Source organism: Erpetoichthys calabaricus, chromosome 15, assembly GCF_900747795.2.
Source record: "Erpetoichthys calabaricus chromosome 15, fErpCal1.3, whole genome shotgun sequence".
In the NCBI taxonomy this organism is placed as follows: Eukaryota; Metazoa; Chordata; class Cladistia; order Polypteriformes; family Polypteridae; genus Erpetoichthys; species Erpetoichthys calabaricus.
In genome coordinates, this window is record NC_041408.2 from 17,276,372 (window position 1) to 17,294,655 (window position 18,284).

The following is an 18,284-nucleotide window of genomic DNA, read 5'->3' on the forward strand; positions in this document are numbered from 1 at the left end:
TTGTAGCTGCTCGGGTGCTTTATCTCTAAACTCGTCATTTAGGGGAACTTGGGGTAAGATGAAACAGACACCGTTCTTAACCTTATGATGGCTCAGCTCAGTGAAACCAATCAAATAGGAGGAGCTATTTATGGAGATGATGTTATCGATTTTTTGATGAATAGTTTGAAATTTACCGGCAGTGGTTTAAATTTTCTCTTTTCTGCCAGACGAAGATTTTTTCACCGGTGAGTAAAGCTTGTTCCTCAGAAACAAGCGTTGTATAAAATTCGAAGATCCTGTACATTGATAACCCACCCTATGTTAACAGTCAGCCATAGAATCATCGGCACGTCAACTTGTATCTTTATACAATTTGTTTTATGAATAGTCTCTCATTTCAAATGTTTAAGATAGTTTTACAAAATAAAATAATGTGATTCGTCTACCCAAACGATTGTTTCATCTTACCCGTAGTAGGGGTAAGATAAAAAAAAATTTTTTTCACAAACACTTGCTCAAAACGTACCGATTCATCCCTAAGCGACAAGCGCATGCATATGCAGATCATTAACAATAATTTGACTGAAAATTACTGGTAAAAAGCAAAAAATGTGGATTTGACAAGGAATTTTAAAAAGTGGTTCATCTTACCTCAAGTTCCCCTAAATTGGTAGACTTAAGGTATTTTTTTAAATTTTATTTACTCGTAATCAAATGCAAACGTGACATAATCAAATGCAAATTGTCGTTCAAACGTTAAATCACGTAATCAAATGCAATAACGACGTAATAAATCAGTAAATACTTTATTTTGTTCATTTTTCATTTTTTTAACTGTGGCATCTGGTGAAAGAAGCTTCTCGCGCCTCAAACTAATCAAGAATTACTTGAGGTCAACAATTCACGAAGATAGATTGAACAATTTGGCAATTCTTGCTATTGAGCGTGATCTATGTAGGAAACAAAATTTTGATGATATACTGTATGACTTCGCTACACGCAAGGCTCGTAAAGTAAAGTTAATTTGATCGTGATTTTGTACTTAGTAAAAAATGAATAAAATGCAAAGACGAATTTATTTTCTAATACAAAATCTTAATTTTCACTTATTATCCTTATCCCTACCCCGACTGGGCCCCGCACAATCCGTTTCGCATTGGGCCCCGCAATTGTTAGGGCCGGCCCTGCCTGTAAGGTAGTCAACTTGTGAACATCTGTGGTTATGGTCCTGTTTTCTGAAAATAAGTCAAGAGCCTGTATACCTGTAAGTCATGGGAAAGTCTAATTATGGAAGTGTCAAAATCCACTAGTGTTTAAAAGATCATCCTAAACATGAAGATCTCTTAAATAACATGATTAACTCTGTCAAATTGACTCCATTTTTTAATATTAAAGACTAGTTTTTACAAGGTGCTAATTTTCTGAGTCTCAGAATATGAGAGACCCTGAGGCTTGTGAAGGACTTGATTTAGGGGGTTTGGCGTCTGAGCCTCTTAAGCAAAAAGAAGAAATTTGCAGAACTACATTGCAAGCTTCTGAACTGAAAAACCTCCGATCTACCAAATCTATAAATTTGAAATTTACAGTTTTGGAGACACATATTTGGAGCATTTGAGTTTTAGTATGCAGTATATGAACTTTGTAAGAGGTAGTGGTGGGGCACAACAGTTGATGCTTCTGCCTGACAACTACAGAAGTCTTGGTTTCAGTTCCTGTGCAGTCAGTCCAGGTTTCCTCCCACATCCCGGAGAGATCCTTGCTGGATTAAGTGGTTATTGTAATGTGACTCATTGAGAGACTCTGGGTGCTTGCTTGACTGTACCCTCTGTTACACCCATCTGAGGTTTGTTTCTGCCTTGTCTTGTGTCCACACTTCCAGGATAGACTTTGGCTCCTAGAAAATGCAAATTAACCTCTAAGATTCTTTTTATACTGGTGGACAGGTTAATACTGGAAATGCCTAAATTATTAATCTTGATTAACATGTACAACCTACATTGCCTACCTGCTGTTTGTGACGTCTACTCATCATTCAGATCTCAAACAAATAAATCAAATTGAGCAATATGGCCAAGGCTGGCGACCATAGCTTTAAAATAGAGTAGAGTAGAGTAGAGTGCTTCCCCTTTAAGGGCTATGCAGTAGAATATCTGGGCAAGGGCCATGGTCCAATTCAAGAGCTGCACTCCTGCTGGGACTTACCAGATAACCTCTGAAAGGGCTACACAAATCAAACTGAGCAATAGAGGCTGACGACCTCCTCACCAGGGTCCAGAGACTCGCCTTCAGCTGCACAATTCAAACAGAGTGAGCCCGGCTCACACCTGAACCCAAATAAAAGAAACACTTCAACGAGATCAGATCACTACCTTTGAAAGAGCTAAACAAATTAAGACTCACTCGAACAAGCACACTGGGGGCAGATGATATCAATAAACAAGGCATGTTTCAGTGAGGAAATATTCAAACTTTAATTTAGCCATTACGTGTGTTTATTTGCAGGGAAATCGGGCGGTAAATACTAGAAGTCAGAAGTAGTAGAAGAGATACAACCTGAACAATTCAAATCACTCTCTGAAACTGCTTGGCCTCATTATAACCAGGACAGAGATGTCCATGTAATTTAAAGTGTCCATTCTTCTTAATCCAACTAAGGTGTTCCTTTAAACGATGCGCCATAATGAAGCAGACTTGGTCCCGTTACATTTTCACCTCCTACCAGGTGCTGCGCTTTCCTTCTTAGCATGTCATTTTTCCGGGTGTCTTTAGAAATTGCCTTTCCATTACAAATACATTAAAAACCTGCATCATTCCTCTATTTTTAAATTAAGAATATTGTCTGCCTCAGTCCACGGATTATACATCCATGTCACACCAAATTACTGTAAGCTAATTATGTGGCACAAGATAAATAACAAAGCCCTGAAAACAACCTTTTTACATTTTCTTACAGTCATATTCAGACTAGTTAGCTTATCTGTGCATAAACATAGCGGGTAACACTTCTTCCTAATATTTGCTGTACATTTGCATATTTCTCTATATATTTTTCTGTATTAGCATGTCTATTTAGATCCCAGAGTTCAATCTTCTTCTTTCGGCTGCTCCAGTTAGGGGTCGCCACAGCGGATCATCTTCATCCATATCTTCCTGTCCTCTGCATCTTATTCTGTCACACCCATCACCTGCATGTCCTCTCTCACCACATCCATAAACCTTCGCTAAGATCCCAGAGTTCAATGCTCTGTTAAAATACATTTTATTCCATTCTGTTTGTTTACCTGGTGGTTCAAAAAAATATCGGATCTATTGGATTCATTTTCTAAAGTTATCAAATGCTTGGCCCACACTGCCTTCTGAAACATTAACCTTTCTCACTTGCCCCTAAAATACTTCACCTGTATCTGCCCCCCCAAAAACGGCTGTCCCTAACAGTGTGATTTTATCCTTGAACTAAATGGCCTGCTTGTTGACGCTTTTTGTCCCGTGTCTGCATTTAACTTTCTTCATACCATTGTGCCAAACCCTTGGTTAAATGCGCACAATTTCAAGCAATGCCAGTTTTCCTTTATAAGCCCCACAGTACAGCTATCATCTTGCTCACAAAATGTATTCACTTAAAATCTTATGTAACATTAAACTCAAATATTACAAGTTTTATTTAATTAACTAAAAATTCAAATTTTTAAACCCCATAACAGCAAGTCAGGACTTGGATGCATGGATGAACTGTACAGAACTTTGTGCCTCTTTGAACTGGATGGACATTCCACATGTGTAAGCCTTGAGCGTGAGAGTCAAGTCTCTAATCCATGGAGTCGCTGAGTCTTTATTCACGTGTGCCTACATACTTGAGTTTTGGGTGGCATAATATGAGAGTCTCAAAGTCTGTGAGTCAATGAACATTGAAGCCTCTACTCTTTTGCTTCATTCAACATGAGTTTTAAGTCACAGAATGTGCAAGCCTCTGAGTTTGTGAGTCACTGAACATGAGAGCTTGTAATCATATGAGCCACTGTCCATGAGCAATTCCATATTTTCAAATTAAAGAATATAAAAGGCCCCGAGTTTGTGAGTCATTAAACATGAAAGCCTCTACTCCTATGTGTCAGATTACGTGTGTTTTGAGTCAGTGAATATGAAACCTCTGAGTTTGAGAGGTGTGAATCTTGTGACTGTGTGGAGCTCTGTACCTTACTCGCTGACGGGTTGACAAGTGGCTCACCATAGCTGAGAAGGACATTTCGAGTTAATATTCTGAGGTATTCCAGTGCCTCCCCTGTCCTTGTGAGCTTATCGTTTTTGATTCTCCCTGCATTTTCAGAGGAACCGTGGATTTTGTCGTCTTCACATGTCAGTCAGTCAGCAGTCTGTTTATTTCTCTTCCAACTCCTGAGGTCAGGCACATCTGGTGCGAGAAGCCTGCATGCGCACAGAGATCCACCGCCGGCTGACAGAAGAGAGTCTCCCTTGTGGAGTGGAGCTCAGCTTTTACGTGCTTTTAAGCAATGAGTGAACAAAGGGTTTTGAAACAAGATTAATTATGTTGAAAGTAATTTTGATGTGAAGCGATATCCCGTTTTCTTTCTCCTCCTGTATGTAAGGCTTGATGGCAAATTTTAAAAGTAAACATGTAATTAGTGGTGCATTGCACTGGGTTTGATGTTATGTTTTCCAGAAGGCCAAACTGCCTGGCAGAATGAGAGATGGAGGGGTTGAAGGTTATGCGCCTTCCTCTAAGGTGTCCCCGCTGGAGAAGTCGCTGGATAATAGATTTCAGCCTCATGCTGGGAAGAAAGATTGTATTTCCACAAGAAATAATTTTGTTTACTGACTGTTAATAATTACTAATTAATGATCAGGTTCCTCTGCTCTGATTGCTGCAGTCTTAAGGGATAAAAAGTCAAGTGTTTAACTCAGGCCTGCTCTTAGCTGGCTGTTAGGACAGGCAACTCACACTTTCAAGAACGTTTGAAGGCCTCACTGAGTACCTGGGAGGCATGCCTGTGTTTTATTTGTGACTAAGTGTATATTTGCACATTTAAGCGTGTGTTCTTTCTAGAGTATGCGATTTGAACAGGTATCCAGCTTAATCTATATTACTAAACGACAGTTTAATTTATGTACGGACGGCGGACACACCGAAGCGCATGCGCACTGCGCCTCAGAGTCAAACCCAGCGGCTTCCCAGAGTTAGTAGGTGGCGCCCAAACAGCACAACCTGTAAACTAAACTTGCTCTAATCCACTGTGCCAGCAGTCTGTGTGGCATATTTGAATCACATAACGGTAACAGTAAACGACGTCTACCTAACGACACAGCCACAGAAAAACAAATACGAGACCGCATGGATAAGAACAATAAATGAAGGCTCCTACAACGCGCTGCAGAGACACCAGAAGCAAAGAAGTCACGGCTCCAAAAAGAAAGAGCTCAACTAACGGAAATACAAGAACGAGCCCGTATGAATAAAAACAATGAATGAAGGAAGCGCCCACAACGCGCTTCTGAAACAGTATGGATACGACCTGTAAACTAAACCTCAGGTAAAGCGTGCACACCAGGTTGTACAGTATATATGCACAGATGCCAGAGGCAACAGGCAAGCCGTACACACTACCACCGCTGCCCGAATGCGACCACCCACACCACCACATATACCACCTTCGTTTAGTAATGTGCCCCTCCAGGCCTGGGTCCGCCGCCATCGTCACTTCAGCACGCGAATCCACCGCCGTCAGCAAACGACGTCTAGCTAACGACACAGCCATAGAAAAACAAACACGAGACCGCGTGGATAAAAACAATACACGGAGGCTCCTACAATGCGCTTCAGAAACACCAGAGGCAAAGACGTCATGGCTCCACTGAAAGAGCTGAACTAACGGACTGACACAGCAGAGGTAAAGGAGTCCCGATTAGCTCAATGATTAGTAATAAAACACCGAGCCCGTACTTCCCAGAGTCAGGACGTGGCGCACGAACAACACAACGTGTAAACTACACTTGCTCTAATCCACTGTGCCAGCAGTCAGTGTGGCATATGTGAATCACATAACAGTAATTGTAATGTAGCCCTCCATGCCCGGATCCGCCGCCATGGTTACTTCAGCACGTGAATACGCCGCCGTCAGCAAACGACTTCTGGCTGACGACACAGCCATAGAAAAACAAAACAGAGACTGCATGGATAAAAACAATAAACGAGGGCGCCTACAACGCGCTTCTGAAACACCAGAACCAGATGAGTCACAGCTCCAGAAAGAAACCGCTTTAGTACAAATATGTTTATTTAATTAAATGAACTTTTCCCAGGACGCACCCACCCTCCATGATATTTCATCCCACCAAATATCGGAGGGAACAGAAAGTGATTGCCACTCTTGGATTTGCGATTCTTTCGAGAATCGCGGGGTTACTGGTGATAGGATAACAGTCTGTGGGTCTGTCTGGTCGCTGTTTCTCTGTCATTCCAACATATTGCACATCAGAAATATTTATGGTAATGAATCACATTGCATTTGTTATTCCAACAGATGTTAATGCTGCTTTTATGAATCCAATTCCAAGTGACGTATAAAAGAGGCATACACTGTTACTACAAATGTTTTTGATGTGCCATCGGTGCCATGTTACTACGTGCATTACAAAATACACTCCAGTACGTGGTGCACTGCAAATGTTAACAGTGAGGTCTACGTTGATTACTTAGATTTAAGTTTTCTTAGCTGAATATCACAGCTAGTACTTAAATGAATGCATTTTATTTGTTTGACTTTATTCACATGCTTGTATTGTGAACAAAATAATACATTCACTCTTGTGCAGTTAAATTTTTTATTTTTGTGGTATAATAACGACTTTGCAATTCTTTTATTTGTATTTATATTATGTACGTGTGTGTGTGAGAGAGAGAGAGAGAAGTGGTGACATTGTCATTCTGTCTTTGTTGTGACCAAGAGAACAATTGCAGTGGATTATTTATTAAATAAGTAAATCTGTCTCTTTGATTATATAAAGAAATGAGCGCCCATGTCTTATGTGTGCTCAATGAAATGATCGCCATTTTGCTGGAGAAATATACATTAATGTTTGAGTGAGTGTACCAAAGCATGTGTGCACTTTTTGCATTTAGTGTATGTGTTTTGTTTTTCCTTGAATGAATTAGTTCACCTGCTTCTACTGCGTTACTGCCCTCTGCCTCACCCATGTCTGCTCTTGCTCTCTTCGGTGGTGCTCACGGTAAAATCCACTTTGAGGGTACAGTCATTCATGAGCTTGGAGGGTATGGTGGTGATCAAAGGGGCAAAAGCTTTTGACGAAAGCGTTTATGGATTGGATTCAGAGGTGTAAATCTGACCAGAATGCGGCAATCTGAGAGGCTCAGTGGACGTAATGACTGAGCATCAGAAGACACTCAGACATTTTTTTTAAATATATGCCCTCCTGGATCGCATGACAACTGAAGAATTGCAGCTCAAGTGAAGGGTGTGGTCGACAACTGTTAGCAAGTAGCAGGCATACCAGATACAGTAAGTACTTGGAAGGTGTGGCAAGCGACATCTCCGAGGAGATCCCATGGTAGTCTTGTGTGCGTGTGAGGTCATTGGTGAACTTGCTTATCTTCAGGCAAGGGAATAGAAGTGTACACTAGATGAGGTGCATGTACACACAAGTGACGCTGTGTGCGTTTTCTGACTATATGGGAGTAAGTGTACATCTTCATGGCAGCGTTTTGTGACCCAGTGTATGTCTCCCTGCCCTGTACACTCCTAGAAGTGAGTGTTGTGTTCAGCAGGGAGAGTAAGAGTAGCTGTGTATCTGAGCATATGGGATTGAGTGCAGTTGTTGTGAGTCCACACAAAGGAGTGGGCACACTTATTTACTGTGTTTCTGACTGTTCGGAATGAGAAGAGCATTTGAAAATCAGTGGACTTGGTTCATCTTCACTCTTGGGAGCGATATGTAGCTGACTTTTGGGGAAATGAGTGGCCCTTTGTGCTTGATCACTTTTTCTGACTATACTCTTCTATTGTTTCTACAGTGTGCTGAGATGGGATAACGAGTTTGATGTGTCACCTCTCGAAGGACGTTTTGACCTTGTGATCTGTGCTGACTGGTAAGGTCAATATCTCTGGAGGACAGGCGGGTGGTCCGAGGGAGAGGGTAGCCGGGTGGATGCCAGAGCAGGACCGCCTGCTGGAACAAAAGCAAATTAATATTCATCTCCATGTGGCAGTTATCAGGTAGAGTTGTATCAGACAGTAACTTGTACCGCATTATTTCCCAAAGACTGCGTTTGAGAGGCATTTCCATTTTCTGAAATTGCCTCTTTTTCATGCTTGACGTACCAGCAAATGGATGACTTAGGCAAATTGCAAATAATTATGGCTCAGCGAGGAGCAGCGCTGAGAAAGAGGGAGTGTGGCAACACAAACAGCTCAATTAGGCCGCTTCTTCCTCGGTGCTGCCGCCGTTGCGCTGCATCTTAATATTATTACTAGCAACGCAACCTAAAGCGGCCAGGGCTTCTGGCAGTGCCGGGCACGCTCCCGAAACGCCGCCTCACGCCTTGCACTCGGCCGTCAGTGTCATCATCTAATTGGAAGCGGAAGCACAGCTGCTGTCGATTACCTGGAAAAGGTCAATAGCTGCACTTCTCTCATTATTAATTACAGTCTTTCAGGCATTCAGGTTCTGAAGAGGGGCTGTGGGAGCACCAGTGTGCTGTCTCTGGGGGTTCATGTCTGCCCTTTCTCTGCTGTGCATTCTCTTCTTCACCTGGGACACAAGGTCATTTGTGCCAAGTGAAAAAGCAGCATCACCCCCAGTTCTTACCAACTTAGTAATAAGAAGCATTTCAAAATGTGGCAGAAGTGAATTCACGTTGGGGGATGATGGCTAAATGAGGTGGAGTAAGAAACGGAGGGCAGCCAGGCAGGTGAACTCAGGGGGATGTCTGACCAAACCTGGGAGCTAAGGTGATTTGGAGCTTCTCTGATACTCCATAGCTAAAGTGGGCCGATGGTGAGTGGTAGAATGTATCTGAATGGGCATTAACTAGGAGTCGCAGTCTGCATTTAGAGTAGGAAGAACCAGTGCCACAATAATCCAAAACACAAGGACCTCACAGAGTAGTGTGCGGACTCCCCTTCTGCACTTTTTATTCACCTGAGGCTGTATGGGTAATTTTCTGTTGATACCACCACCATTGGCTTGATCACCAAAAATGATGAGATAGCTTACTGAAAAGTGATTAGCAATGTGACACAGTGGTGCCATTACACCAGTTTGTTATGTCATTTTCTAACCCACGTAATCCAGATCAGGGTCATGGGAGGTGCAGAAGCCTATCCCATCTAGCATGGACTGCAAGGCAGGAATAAATCCTGGGCAGGGTGCCAGTTCATCACAGGGCACACACACACCACAGATGATTTAGCCTCACCAATTCACTTAACCTGCATGTCTTTGGATTGTGGGAGCACCCAGAGGAAACCCACGCAGACACGGGGAGAACGTGCAAACTCCACACAGGGAGGACCCAGGATGCAAACCCTAGTCTTCGCTCTGCGAGATGGCAGCACTGCCACTGAGCCGTTCATTACATTAGCTTCTCTACGTTAATGCCAGTAAACCATAGACTTCAGGAAGCAGAAGGCAGAGGGGATGCATTGTGTACGATAGTCAGCAGATTTACATTTCATGGAGTTAAATTTACTGACAACCTAAAGTAGGCACAGCTTGGTTCATGTCATGAAGAGTCACCACCACTTTTATTTACTTAGACATCTGAGGAAAGCCTTGATAGCTACATGTTTGCTCACCAATATCTGCAGGTGCACTGTAAAGCCCATACCCACTGCCTTCACAACATCATCATGTAGCATCCCTACAGCCCCACACTGCAATCCACTGCCGAGGGTTGTGAAGTCTACACGGTGTTACTGGCACACAACTGCCTTTTGTCCAGGACATTATAACACAAATTGCCTTAGACAGGCAAACGATGATATTAAAGACCTCAGCCATACTGCATGTTCAGGGTTTTTGCCTCCTCTATTTTGGCTAAAGATACAAGACCCTTAGTACCCGCATCAACAGATTCAGGGAGAATTTTCATTCACAGGCTAGAAGATTACTTAACAGCTACTCATTCTGGTAAATGCGTGATTGTTTCGTTTATACACACACACATATATAGAGTGGTAGTTCAGCCTCGACACAGACAGGCGCACAGACTCACAAGTCCCAAAAGCACACTTTTATTTCTTTTCTTTGCCTCTTCACGGCACCAGTCACCAACAACACTATTGCACAGTCCCTTCCCGTGCTTTTCCTCTCTATTCTTCTGCCGTCTCCACTCCTCTCCTTGCAAGCTCTGTCCTCCACCTCCTGACTCTGGCTCCCGGAATGGAGTGAGGCGGCCTCTTTTGTATTGCACCCGGAAATGCTCCAGGTGCGCTTCCATTAGCTTCCAGCAGCTCTCCCGGGTGTGGTGGAAGTGCTGCATGGGTACCCAGAAGTACTCTAGGCTCCCCCGGATCATCTTCTGGCAGCAATTCTGAGTGTGGCGGAAGTGCTGTTGTCCAGGACTCCAGAATTGTCCTGGCGGTGGCCACGGGTCCCAGCAGGGTTGACCTTCCAAGCTCCAATCCTGTGGCCCCGATACAAACCGGGAAGGCTGCCCTCTCATGTCTAGGGGTAGGGCAGGAGTGGTGGCTCTGAGGCTAGGGATATGCACTGGCAATCGGAAGGTTGCCGGTTCGAATCCTGTAAATGCCAAAAGGGACTCTGCTCTGTTGGGCCCTTCAGCAAGGCCCTTAACCTGCAATTGCTGAGCACTTTGAGTAGTGAGAAAAGCGCTATATAAATGCAAAGAATTATTATTATTATTATTAGGGGTAGGTATCATCTCTCTCCCAGTCTTTCCATCTTCAAGGCATCCCGGTTGGGTAAAAGCCCCAGCCGTCTGCCTCTATATATAGATAATATACAGTATGTATAGTATTAGTTTTATGAACTATTTATATGTACATTATACACTGATCAACCACAACATTAAAACCACCTGCCTAATGTTGAGTAGATTCCTCTCGTGCTGCCAAAACCATTCTGTGTCACTGAGTCATGGACTCCAGAAGACATCTGAAGGAATCCTGTATTATGTGCCACAAAGACGTTAGCAGCAAATCATTTAAGTCCCGGATGTTGTAAGGTGGGGTTTCCATGGATTGGACTTGTTTTTCCAGCACATCCCAAAGATGCTAGGTCAGATTGAGAGCTGGGAATTTGGGAAGCCAAGATAACACCTGAAACTCGTAGTCATGTTCCTCAAACCATTACTTAATAATTTTTGCAGTGTGGTGGGGCACATTATCCAAACTTAAAGAGACCACTACCCTCAGGGAATACTTTTGCCATGAAGGGTTGTACGTGGTCTGCAACAATCTTTAGGTAGGTGGTATGTGTCAAAGTATCATCTACATCAGTGCTAGGACCCAAGGCTTCAATACACAACATTACCCAGGGGATCCCACTGCCTCTGCCGGCTCGCCTACTTCCCATTGTGCATCCTGCTGTCATGTTTTCTGCAGGGAAATTCCACACACACACTCAACCATCCACATGATCTTAAAGAAAGAGGACCAAGTTTGGTGAATCTCACTTTTTTTTTTAGCTGTCATAATTTGGCCCATGTCAAAGTTGCCCATTTTCTTGTGTCCAACACATCACCTTCAAGAACTGGCAGTTCACATGCTGCCTAACGTATCCCAGCCCAGACAGGTGCCACTATAAAGTGATGATCAATGTTTTTTATTTTACCTGTCAGTGGTTTTACTGTCGTGGTTGATCAGTGTATACATTGAATATCTCAGATTTAATGTATAGTGTTCTATTTATTGTCTGTAGCTGAAATTGTACTACTGTCAGTAGTCTTTGAAATACATCAAATAAAAACTTCAATATTGTATGCAAACATACCAAAAAAAGTTGAACTTAATGCAAATTCATGGAAAGAATGGCAATCAGGGTATGAACCAAAGAAGAGTTGGTGGAATTACATGAAGTGAACCAAGAACCCACTGGGCATCAGAACTGCCAATAAATGGATCTGCTGCCTGAGTTGGAGGAGATATGGTCTGTGGGTGAAGGAGCCCTAAGGGCTTAAAGTGTGTGACATCTGCACTGTAGGGTAACGTGGCTCATAGAGTCACTGGGCAGGCGATGGTACATTAACTGAGGGTGTGGGAAACAAGTGCTGGAATGGTGATATGATTTATGGATGCATTAGTTCTTAGAAAGCTCACTAATGGTAAACTAGGACAGTGTGTGACCCCACTTAGTGTCACTCACGGAGTATGGAGATGAGCTGAGGCCACGTCTGAACTGAGGGTGGACTGTGAGTGGAGCTGAAACCTTGAATAACTAACTGTCAGTCTGTGCTTTCCCTTACGGTGATGGGAGACAGTGTCCACAATGGGAAGAGAGATGATACCAGGGACTCACTGAATTAGTTTATAAACGGGGAAATGAAATGACTCCTCAACACTCTGGATGTCAGTATATGATGTCTGGGTTATGGGAGTTCATATACAAGTTGGGAGGTGAAATGAATCAGGGAATACCTGGCAGTTGTTGTCTGAACTTGGTAGTAAAATGGTTGTGTCTGGACTACAATCTTTAGATACAACGTAAGTATAGCTGTGTTTGCCAATGACTGTAAATTTAAAGTGACTTTATGACCATGTGAATCTTTTGTAGTGGTCTCCATCACAGTATTCTTCAGTAAAATAAGATCATCCCATCCAAGGTATATGGTGGTTCCCTTGATGTCTGCTATACCTTTCTCAGTGACTCTTTAGATTCTTGCGATTATTTGACATCATTTTAATGCTCATACATTTGGCCAGTCTCGGTAATGTGGAGTAGCTCCAAGTGTAGACTTTTCTCATTACTGTTAATCCCGTTCCTGTTAGAACAGTTTTAAAATATATAGCCCAGCTTATTTTGGGGGTCTGGAGAAATCCTCAAGAGTGCTCTTTAGACAAAGGAAAGCTCTGGTGGATCAATTATACGTATTATTTGAGCTGCAAATTGGTGATTTGTACCGTACAAGTAGAGAGACAGCAACCCTTGACTGGTTGTATTTTCCAGTAGGCCGTTAACATTTATTTAAAAAGAGCCAATGTCAAATAGTTGCTGTTTAATAAACGGGACACTGTACCCCTTGACTGGGAGCCTCTGACAACATTTAACTTCTGGCAGTTGGCAGATGTGATACAAGCAGTGTGGCATGACTTTATTTTGTTAGGCGTAATGAGGAAAAAACTAAAATGTGACCGGCATTCTCAGGTAAGAGGCCAGGGCTTTGGTTAGAGAACCACAGTACTCATTTAGTGTTAGCCTCTGATGGTTGGCTCGGTCCTAGTGAGTAGAAATAGAGTGGCACGTGACTGGCAGAAGGTACTGTAAGTGCCATGTGAGTACATCTAGAATAGCATGCACATAGTATTGTCTACCAGTAGGGTGACACTGTGTGAACAGCTGGCCAGTTTCATTAGAAACACAGGGTGATGCTCAGTGACCAGCAGGTTAGTGACGTATGAGCAGGTCGTCCTTTCTCAACAAGTCAGTCATGTGTAAGCAGTGAAGCTGGGTGAGCAGCACTCAGTCTTCTTGACTTCGCGCCAGGCTTGTCCTTCCAGATTTACTCCCATGTGCAATTGCTGGCATCATGCAGATCTGCGACCTTTTTTGCTAAGGACAAGGCAGCATTAGTGTCTGAGCTGAAGCCTGCACCTACCACCAAGACAAAGACAGATTAATATTATTTTGTGCGTAACAAGCAGAAAACAGATGCTCCGTCATCTGTGAGCGATTTTTCCAAATGTAATTCAGCTTATAGATTAATTAGGCAGCAGGCGAACTTTCAAGTTAGAAACACGCTCTTGGCTACCATATGGCCAGTCTGGGGCTGTGCACTGCATTGGCCACATATGCTCATCTGTGCCAGCCTAGGTTTGCGAAGACAGAGGCCTCCTGCACCTTGCTGTCTGGACCGTGGATATCAGGGTCCATCTCACTACAGAGATCCCCAAGCTGCAGGACATACTAATGCACTCCTCGTCCTTGTGTCCTTTGTCTGCTGCCCCCAGGTGGGCACTATTAGATAATGTTTTAGTTCATTCATTCACCTTTGTGTCTGAAGTGGTAAACAACCAATGTGCTATATGTTACAGTAAATATTTATATGAGAAGGAATCTGAAATGACTCACCCTCACAAGTCGACAAAGACCTCCGATACACACAGAAAATTAGGGATACGTCTCCCACTGGCTGCGTTTTGTGTCGCCTTCCCCAACAAAGTGAAAGAACAACAGCTGCACATATCTTGCAATGGAGCGTCTTCCTCTCTCCTCTCTCTCACTTTACTGCCTGATGTCTCTCAGTCCGTCTGGCTGTCAGTTTTCCTTCCTGTCTCTTCATTGGCTGTCACTTTTGCTGCTGCTAATGTTTATCTCGTCTCCCCATTTTCTTTCTCAGTCCATCTGACTTTTTTCCTCCTTTATTTTCTCTCTTTCCTGTCTTTCCCCTTCATCCTGCTTGTCCATCAAACTGTTGTGTTTTATTTTTTCTATCCCTTGCTACAGAAGTATTAATATGTTATGAAGAGCACAAACACAGTAAGTTAATATTAAATACTAGCTGTGTAAGGCTGTGCTATAAAAAGCCCATGGGTCCTAGAAACTTTTTAAATCGTTAGAAAAAAACCTGAAATGTAGAGACGTCAGGAAATTGAAGGGAACTCCTCTGGGCGTCTTCCTCCTAGGAGGATTCGTTTTGCTGATGTGCTCGCATCGCTTGTGTATTAGCGGCAGGAGGAAAAGTAAAAGGGATACCGTTTTGCAGATGTTAGTGGCTAAGTGACTTTGTCTTCGGAGGTTTCGTTTTGCTGAAGTGCTGGCCTCGCTTGTGTTATTAGCGGCTAAGCGAGTTTTCTGTTTGCTTGGAGGCAGAGCCCTGACCACCCCGACTCCACCTCTCACTTCCAGGCTGGAGAGACACACACACTTCCACACGTAGACATTTATATATAAGATAATATGATGTGGTCAGCACAGTGGTTAGAAATACTGCCTAGCAGCTCCAGAGTCCTAAATTCAAGCATGTCAGTGTAGTGATTCTTTGTTCTCCCCATTGTGTTTGTGGGTTTTCCACCCACATTGTGAAGATGTGCAGGTTTGGTGAATTGTTTGGTGAGACTTTGTTGTTAGTTTGCACCCAGTGCTGCCAGGATTGAATTCAATTGGTGGCACAGACAGATGACTGCTCCTTGCTCTCATATTTCAAATGAAAAGTCTCTTAAGCAGGATTTGTGAAAAGGACTGCTGCTGTGGCAGAAGTGGTCACGTAGTGGAGTAACACTGACAATCTACAGCCTGTGATAAGCTGCCCGGACACAGACAGGCGGACACCTTTGTACAGTCCACCACACGTTTATTAAACATAATTTAATGTCCAATAAAGTGCACAACCCAGTGCTTCTCGCACCAAACTCCCCCAAAGTCCAGGCCTCTTGCAACACAGCCTGTTCCTTCAAGCCGCCTCCACTCTCCTGCACTCGACCTTGTCCGCTCCTCACCCGACTCCAGTCCCTTTTATAATTACCCGGATGGGCTCCAGGTGATTCCCGACACTCCTGGCGGAGTGGTGGCTCTGAGGCTAGAGATCTGCACTGGCAATCGGAAGGTTGCCGGTTTGAATCCCGTAAATGCCAAAAGGGACTCTGCTCTGTTGGGCCCTTGAGCAAGGCCCTTAACCTGCAATAGCTGAGCGCTTTGAGTAGTGAGAAAGGTGCTATATAAATACAAAAAATTATTATTATTAAGACACTCCCCTGTGTGGCGGAAGTGCCGGTTATACTCCCGGAAGCCCTCCGGGTGTTCCCTGTCTTCTTTCCCCCAGCACTTCCTGGTGTGGCGGAAGTGTTGGGATTCCGGGTCCTTCAGACATGGGGGCGCCCCCTGGCGGAGACCATGGGCCCCTACAGGGTTGGGCTTCCAAGCCCTGCACCCGTGGCCCTCAAAGGAACCAGGGCGGCCGCCCCCTCGTGGTCCGGAGGAGGCATGAGCCCTCCTCCTGCCCTCCTGGGCGTCCCGGCTGGGCACCACCACCAGCCGCGTGCCACAAGCCTTAGATGTGATATTAAGTAAAAGTTACATTATAATATGTCCAGCCCATGGGCATCCAGAAGCCCCAAATGCGCGTTTGTGTGTCTCACTCCATACCTTCTCTTGGTACAGTATGTCTATGTGATTCCATTTACTCTGTTCAAATGGTATGCCAGTTATTTTTACTCTCCATATTTGTACGCATACGAGTGCCAAAGTCCCTACACGTGTGGATATTTCTCTCTATTTAAGCGTTTGTTTCACATTTGATTTGGTTTTGATGCATCGATTTTTGGGTTTCAGTCCACCTTTGTGGAGGTTTCCTTTCTTGGTTTGGTGTGCTCTTTGTGTTTATTCTATGCCATGTCCTTTGTTAACATTTTTGTGTGTGCTCATTCACATGTTTTAACTGCCCATATGGGTGTGTATTTTGCTCCATACTTGTCTCTCATTCACATGCTTTTTGTGTTTCAGCCTGTGTCCTGAACTGTATGTCTGTGGGTACATCTGTGTGTCTCGCTCTTTATTTGGAGTTTTGTGTGATTCGTTTGAGCCTTTTTCCTCCATATCTGTTATTTTGTTTCCCTCCATGCTAGGATGCGTTTCCGAGTCTGTTCTTGTTTCTAGGCACGTGCTTGTGTCCACATACCTCTTTCACTACACTTTTTGTGGCTTTGTCCTTGTTTTTTCCCGCATGATTGTTTCACTTTTTGCATGTATGTGTTTGTTTTTCACTCTTTGTGTGTGTGTGCTATTCAGACGTGCACATATTTGTGCTTTATAGGTGTCCCTCGTCTTTTTGTATAGCAGAGGTGTGCGTGACTGCCTGCTTGAGCCACCGTCGGCCCCCCTCAACACACAAACCCCCTGCCCTCAGCTGGACATGTATTTATAGAAAACATTTCATTTCAGAAAGAGCCTTTCTAATAAAGAAAAGAAAGAATTATTTGTGTTAAATAAGCAGATGAGCAAAAAGCAAACGAGAGACCGTATTAGTGACTAATCGTCAATAACGTGCATCATCTGATTAAAATAAGCAGCTAAGCAACACCATATGATTCAGGCAAGTCATTTACTAAATGCCTTCCTCACCCCGCACTCCAGCGCATCCTTCAGGTTTCATTGCACAGATGAAGTTAATGCCGGGCTGGATTAGAGCAGATTAAGTATGAAAGTCAGGTCATCAGATTGCATGTGGGGGCCCCTCCAGATGAAATGCTCCTTCCTCTGACTTGTGAGGCGGCTGCCCCTCCCCTGCTGTGTCTCATACTCTCACCGTCTCATCCTATTTGCCTCTTGAAGGATAACAGAGGGGAGCGGGGATGAGACGTTTCGCCTTAATATGCTTTTGTAATGCACTCCCCAAGCTGTTTACAGCATACAGGGTTTGTGGCACAGAATTGGTCCGATATGGGCCAGGTCTGGTGGGAGGACCATGAAAAGGGTCACTGGGGATAACCAAAGATCGGAGAATCTACGTTCATTCCAGATTTCCTCAAGTTGATCTGACCCTTCAAGTCACTGCTCACCATCCAGCATTGTCTTCTAATGGTCTGGCTTCTGCCCAGTGTCCATCTTGACATTTAGGCCGGTGTGTCCTGTTGCAAATTTACAGTCTGGGATCGGTGACTTGTCACTGTCAGACTTTTTTGCTAAAGGTTAGCTTGCTGCTGTCAGACTGTCACCGTGCCCGTGTGTCTGGTTACTTTGAGATGTATTGCTGCTCATTGTCAAGTTTGTGATTCCTTGAGGTTAGTTTACTGCTTGCATTGTGGCCAGTCACTATCCAGCATTAAGCTCATGTTGTCACTTCTCTCTGCTCTTCCATGTCAATGTTAAAGACGGCTCACCACTCAAATGCGTGTCTGTGCCTGGTTACACCCCTGCTGAGCCGTGACTGTAGGCGCTGATTATTTTTTGCCTTTCCAGCAATGTGTGTTTCCACTCGACAGAAGGTCACACCACAACATCCCTGTACAAAGGAGACCCCTCTCAACCTACTTTGGCTGAAGTTGCGGTCCAGTCAAGGTGACCGACCGCCCCCAACCCCCCTTTTCCAGGTTCAGTGTGTATAACAGCAGCTATTGTCCTGGACCTTTTAGGTATGCACAGATTTGGATTATCAG

General features: G+C 43.9%; 1 protein-coding gene across 1 annotated transcript in view; it reads left to right on the forward strand.

Moving 5' to 3' along the window:
- camkmt (calmodulin-lysine N-methyltransferase) overlaps window positions 1-18,284 on the forward strand; it is a 413,773-nt gene that overhangs the window by 352,083 nt on the left and 43,406 nt on the right. The window contains exon 8 of the mRNA XM_028821020.2: window positions 8,027-8,101. Coding sequence (XP_028676853.1) covers window positions 8,027-8,101 — 75 coding nt within the window. The remainder of the gene's footprint in view (window positions 1-8,026; window positions 8,102-18,284) is intronic.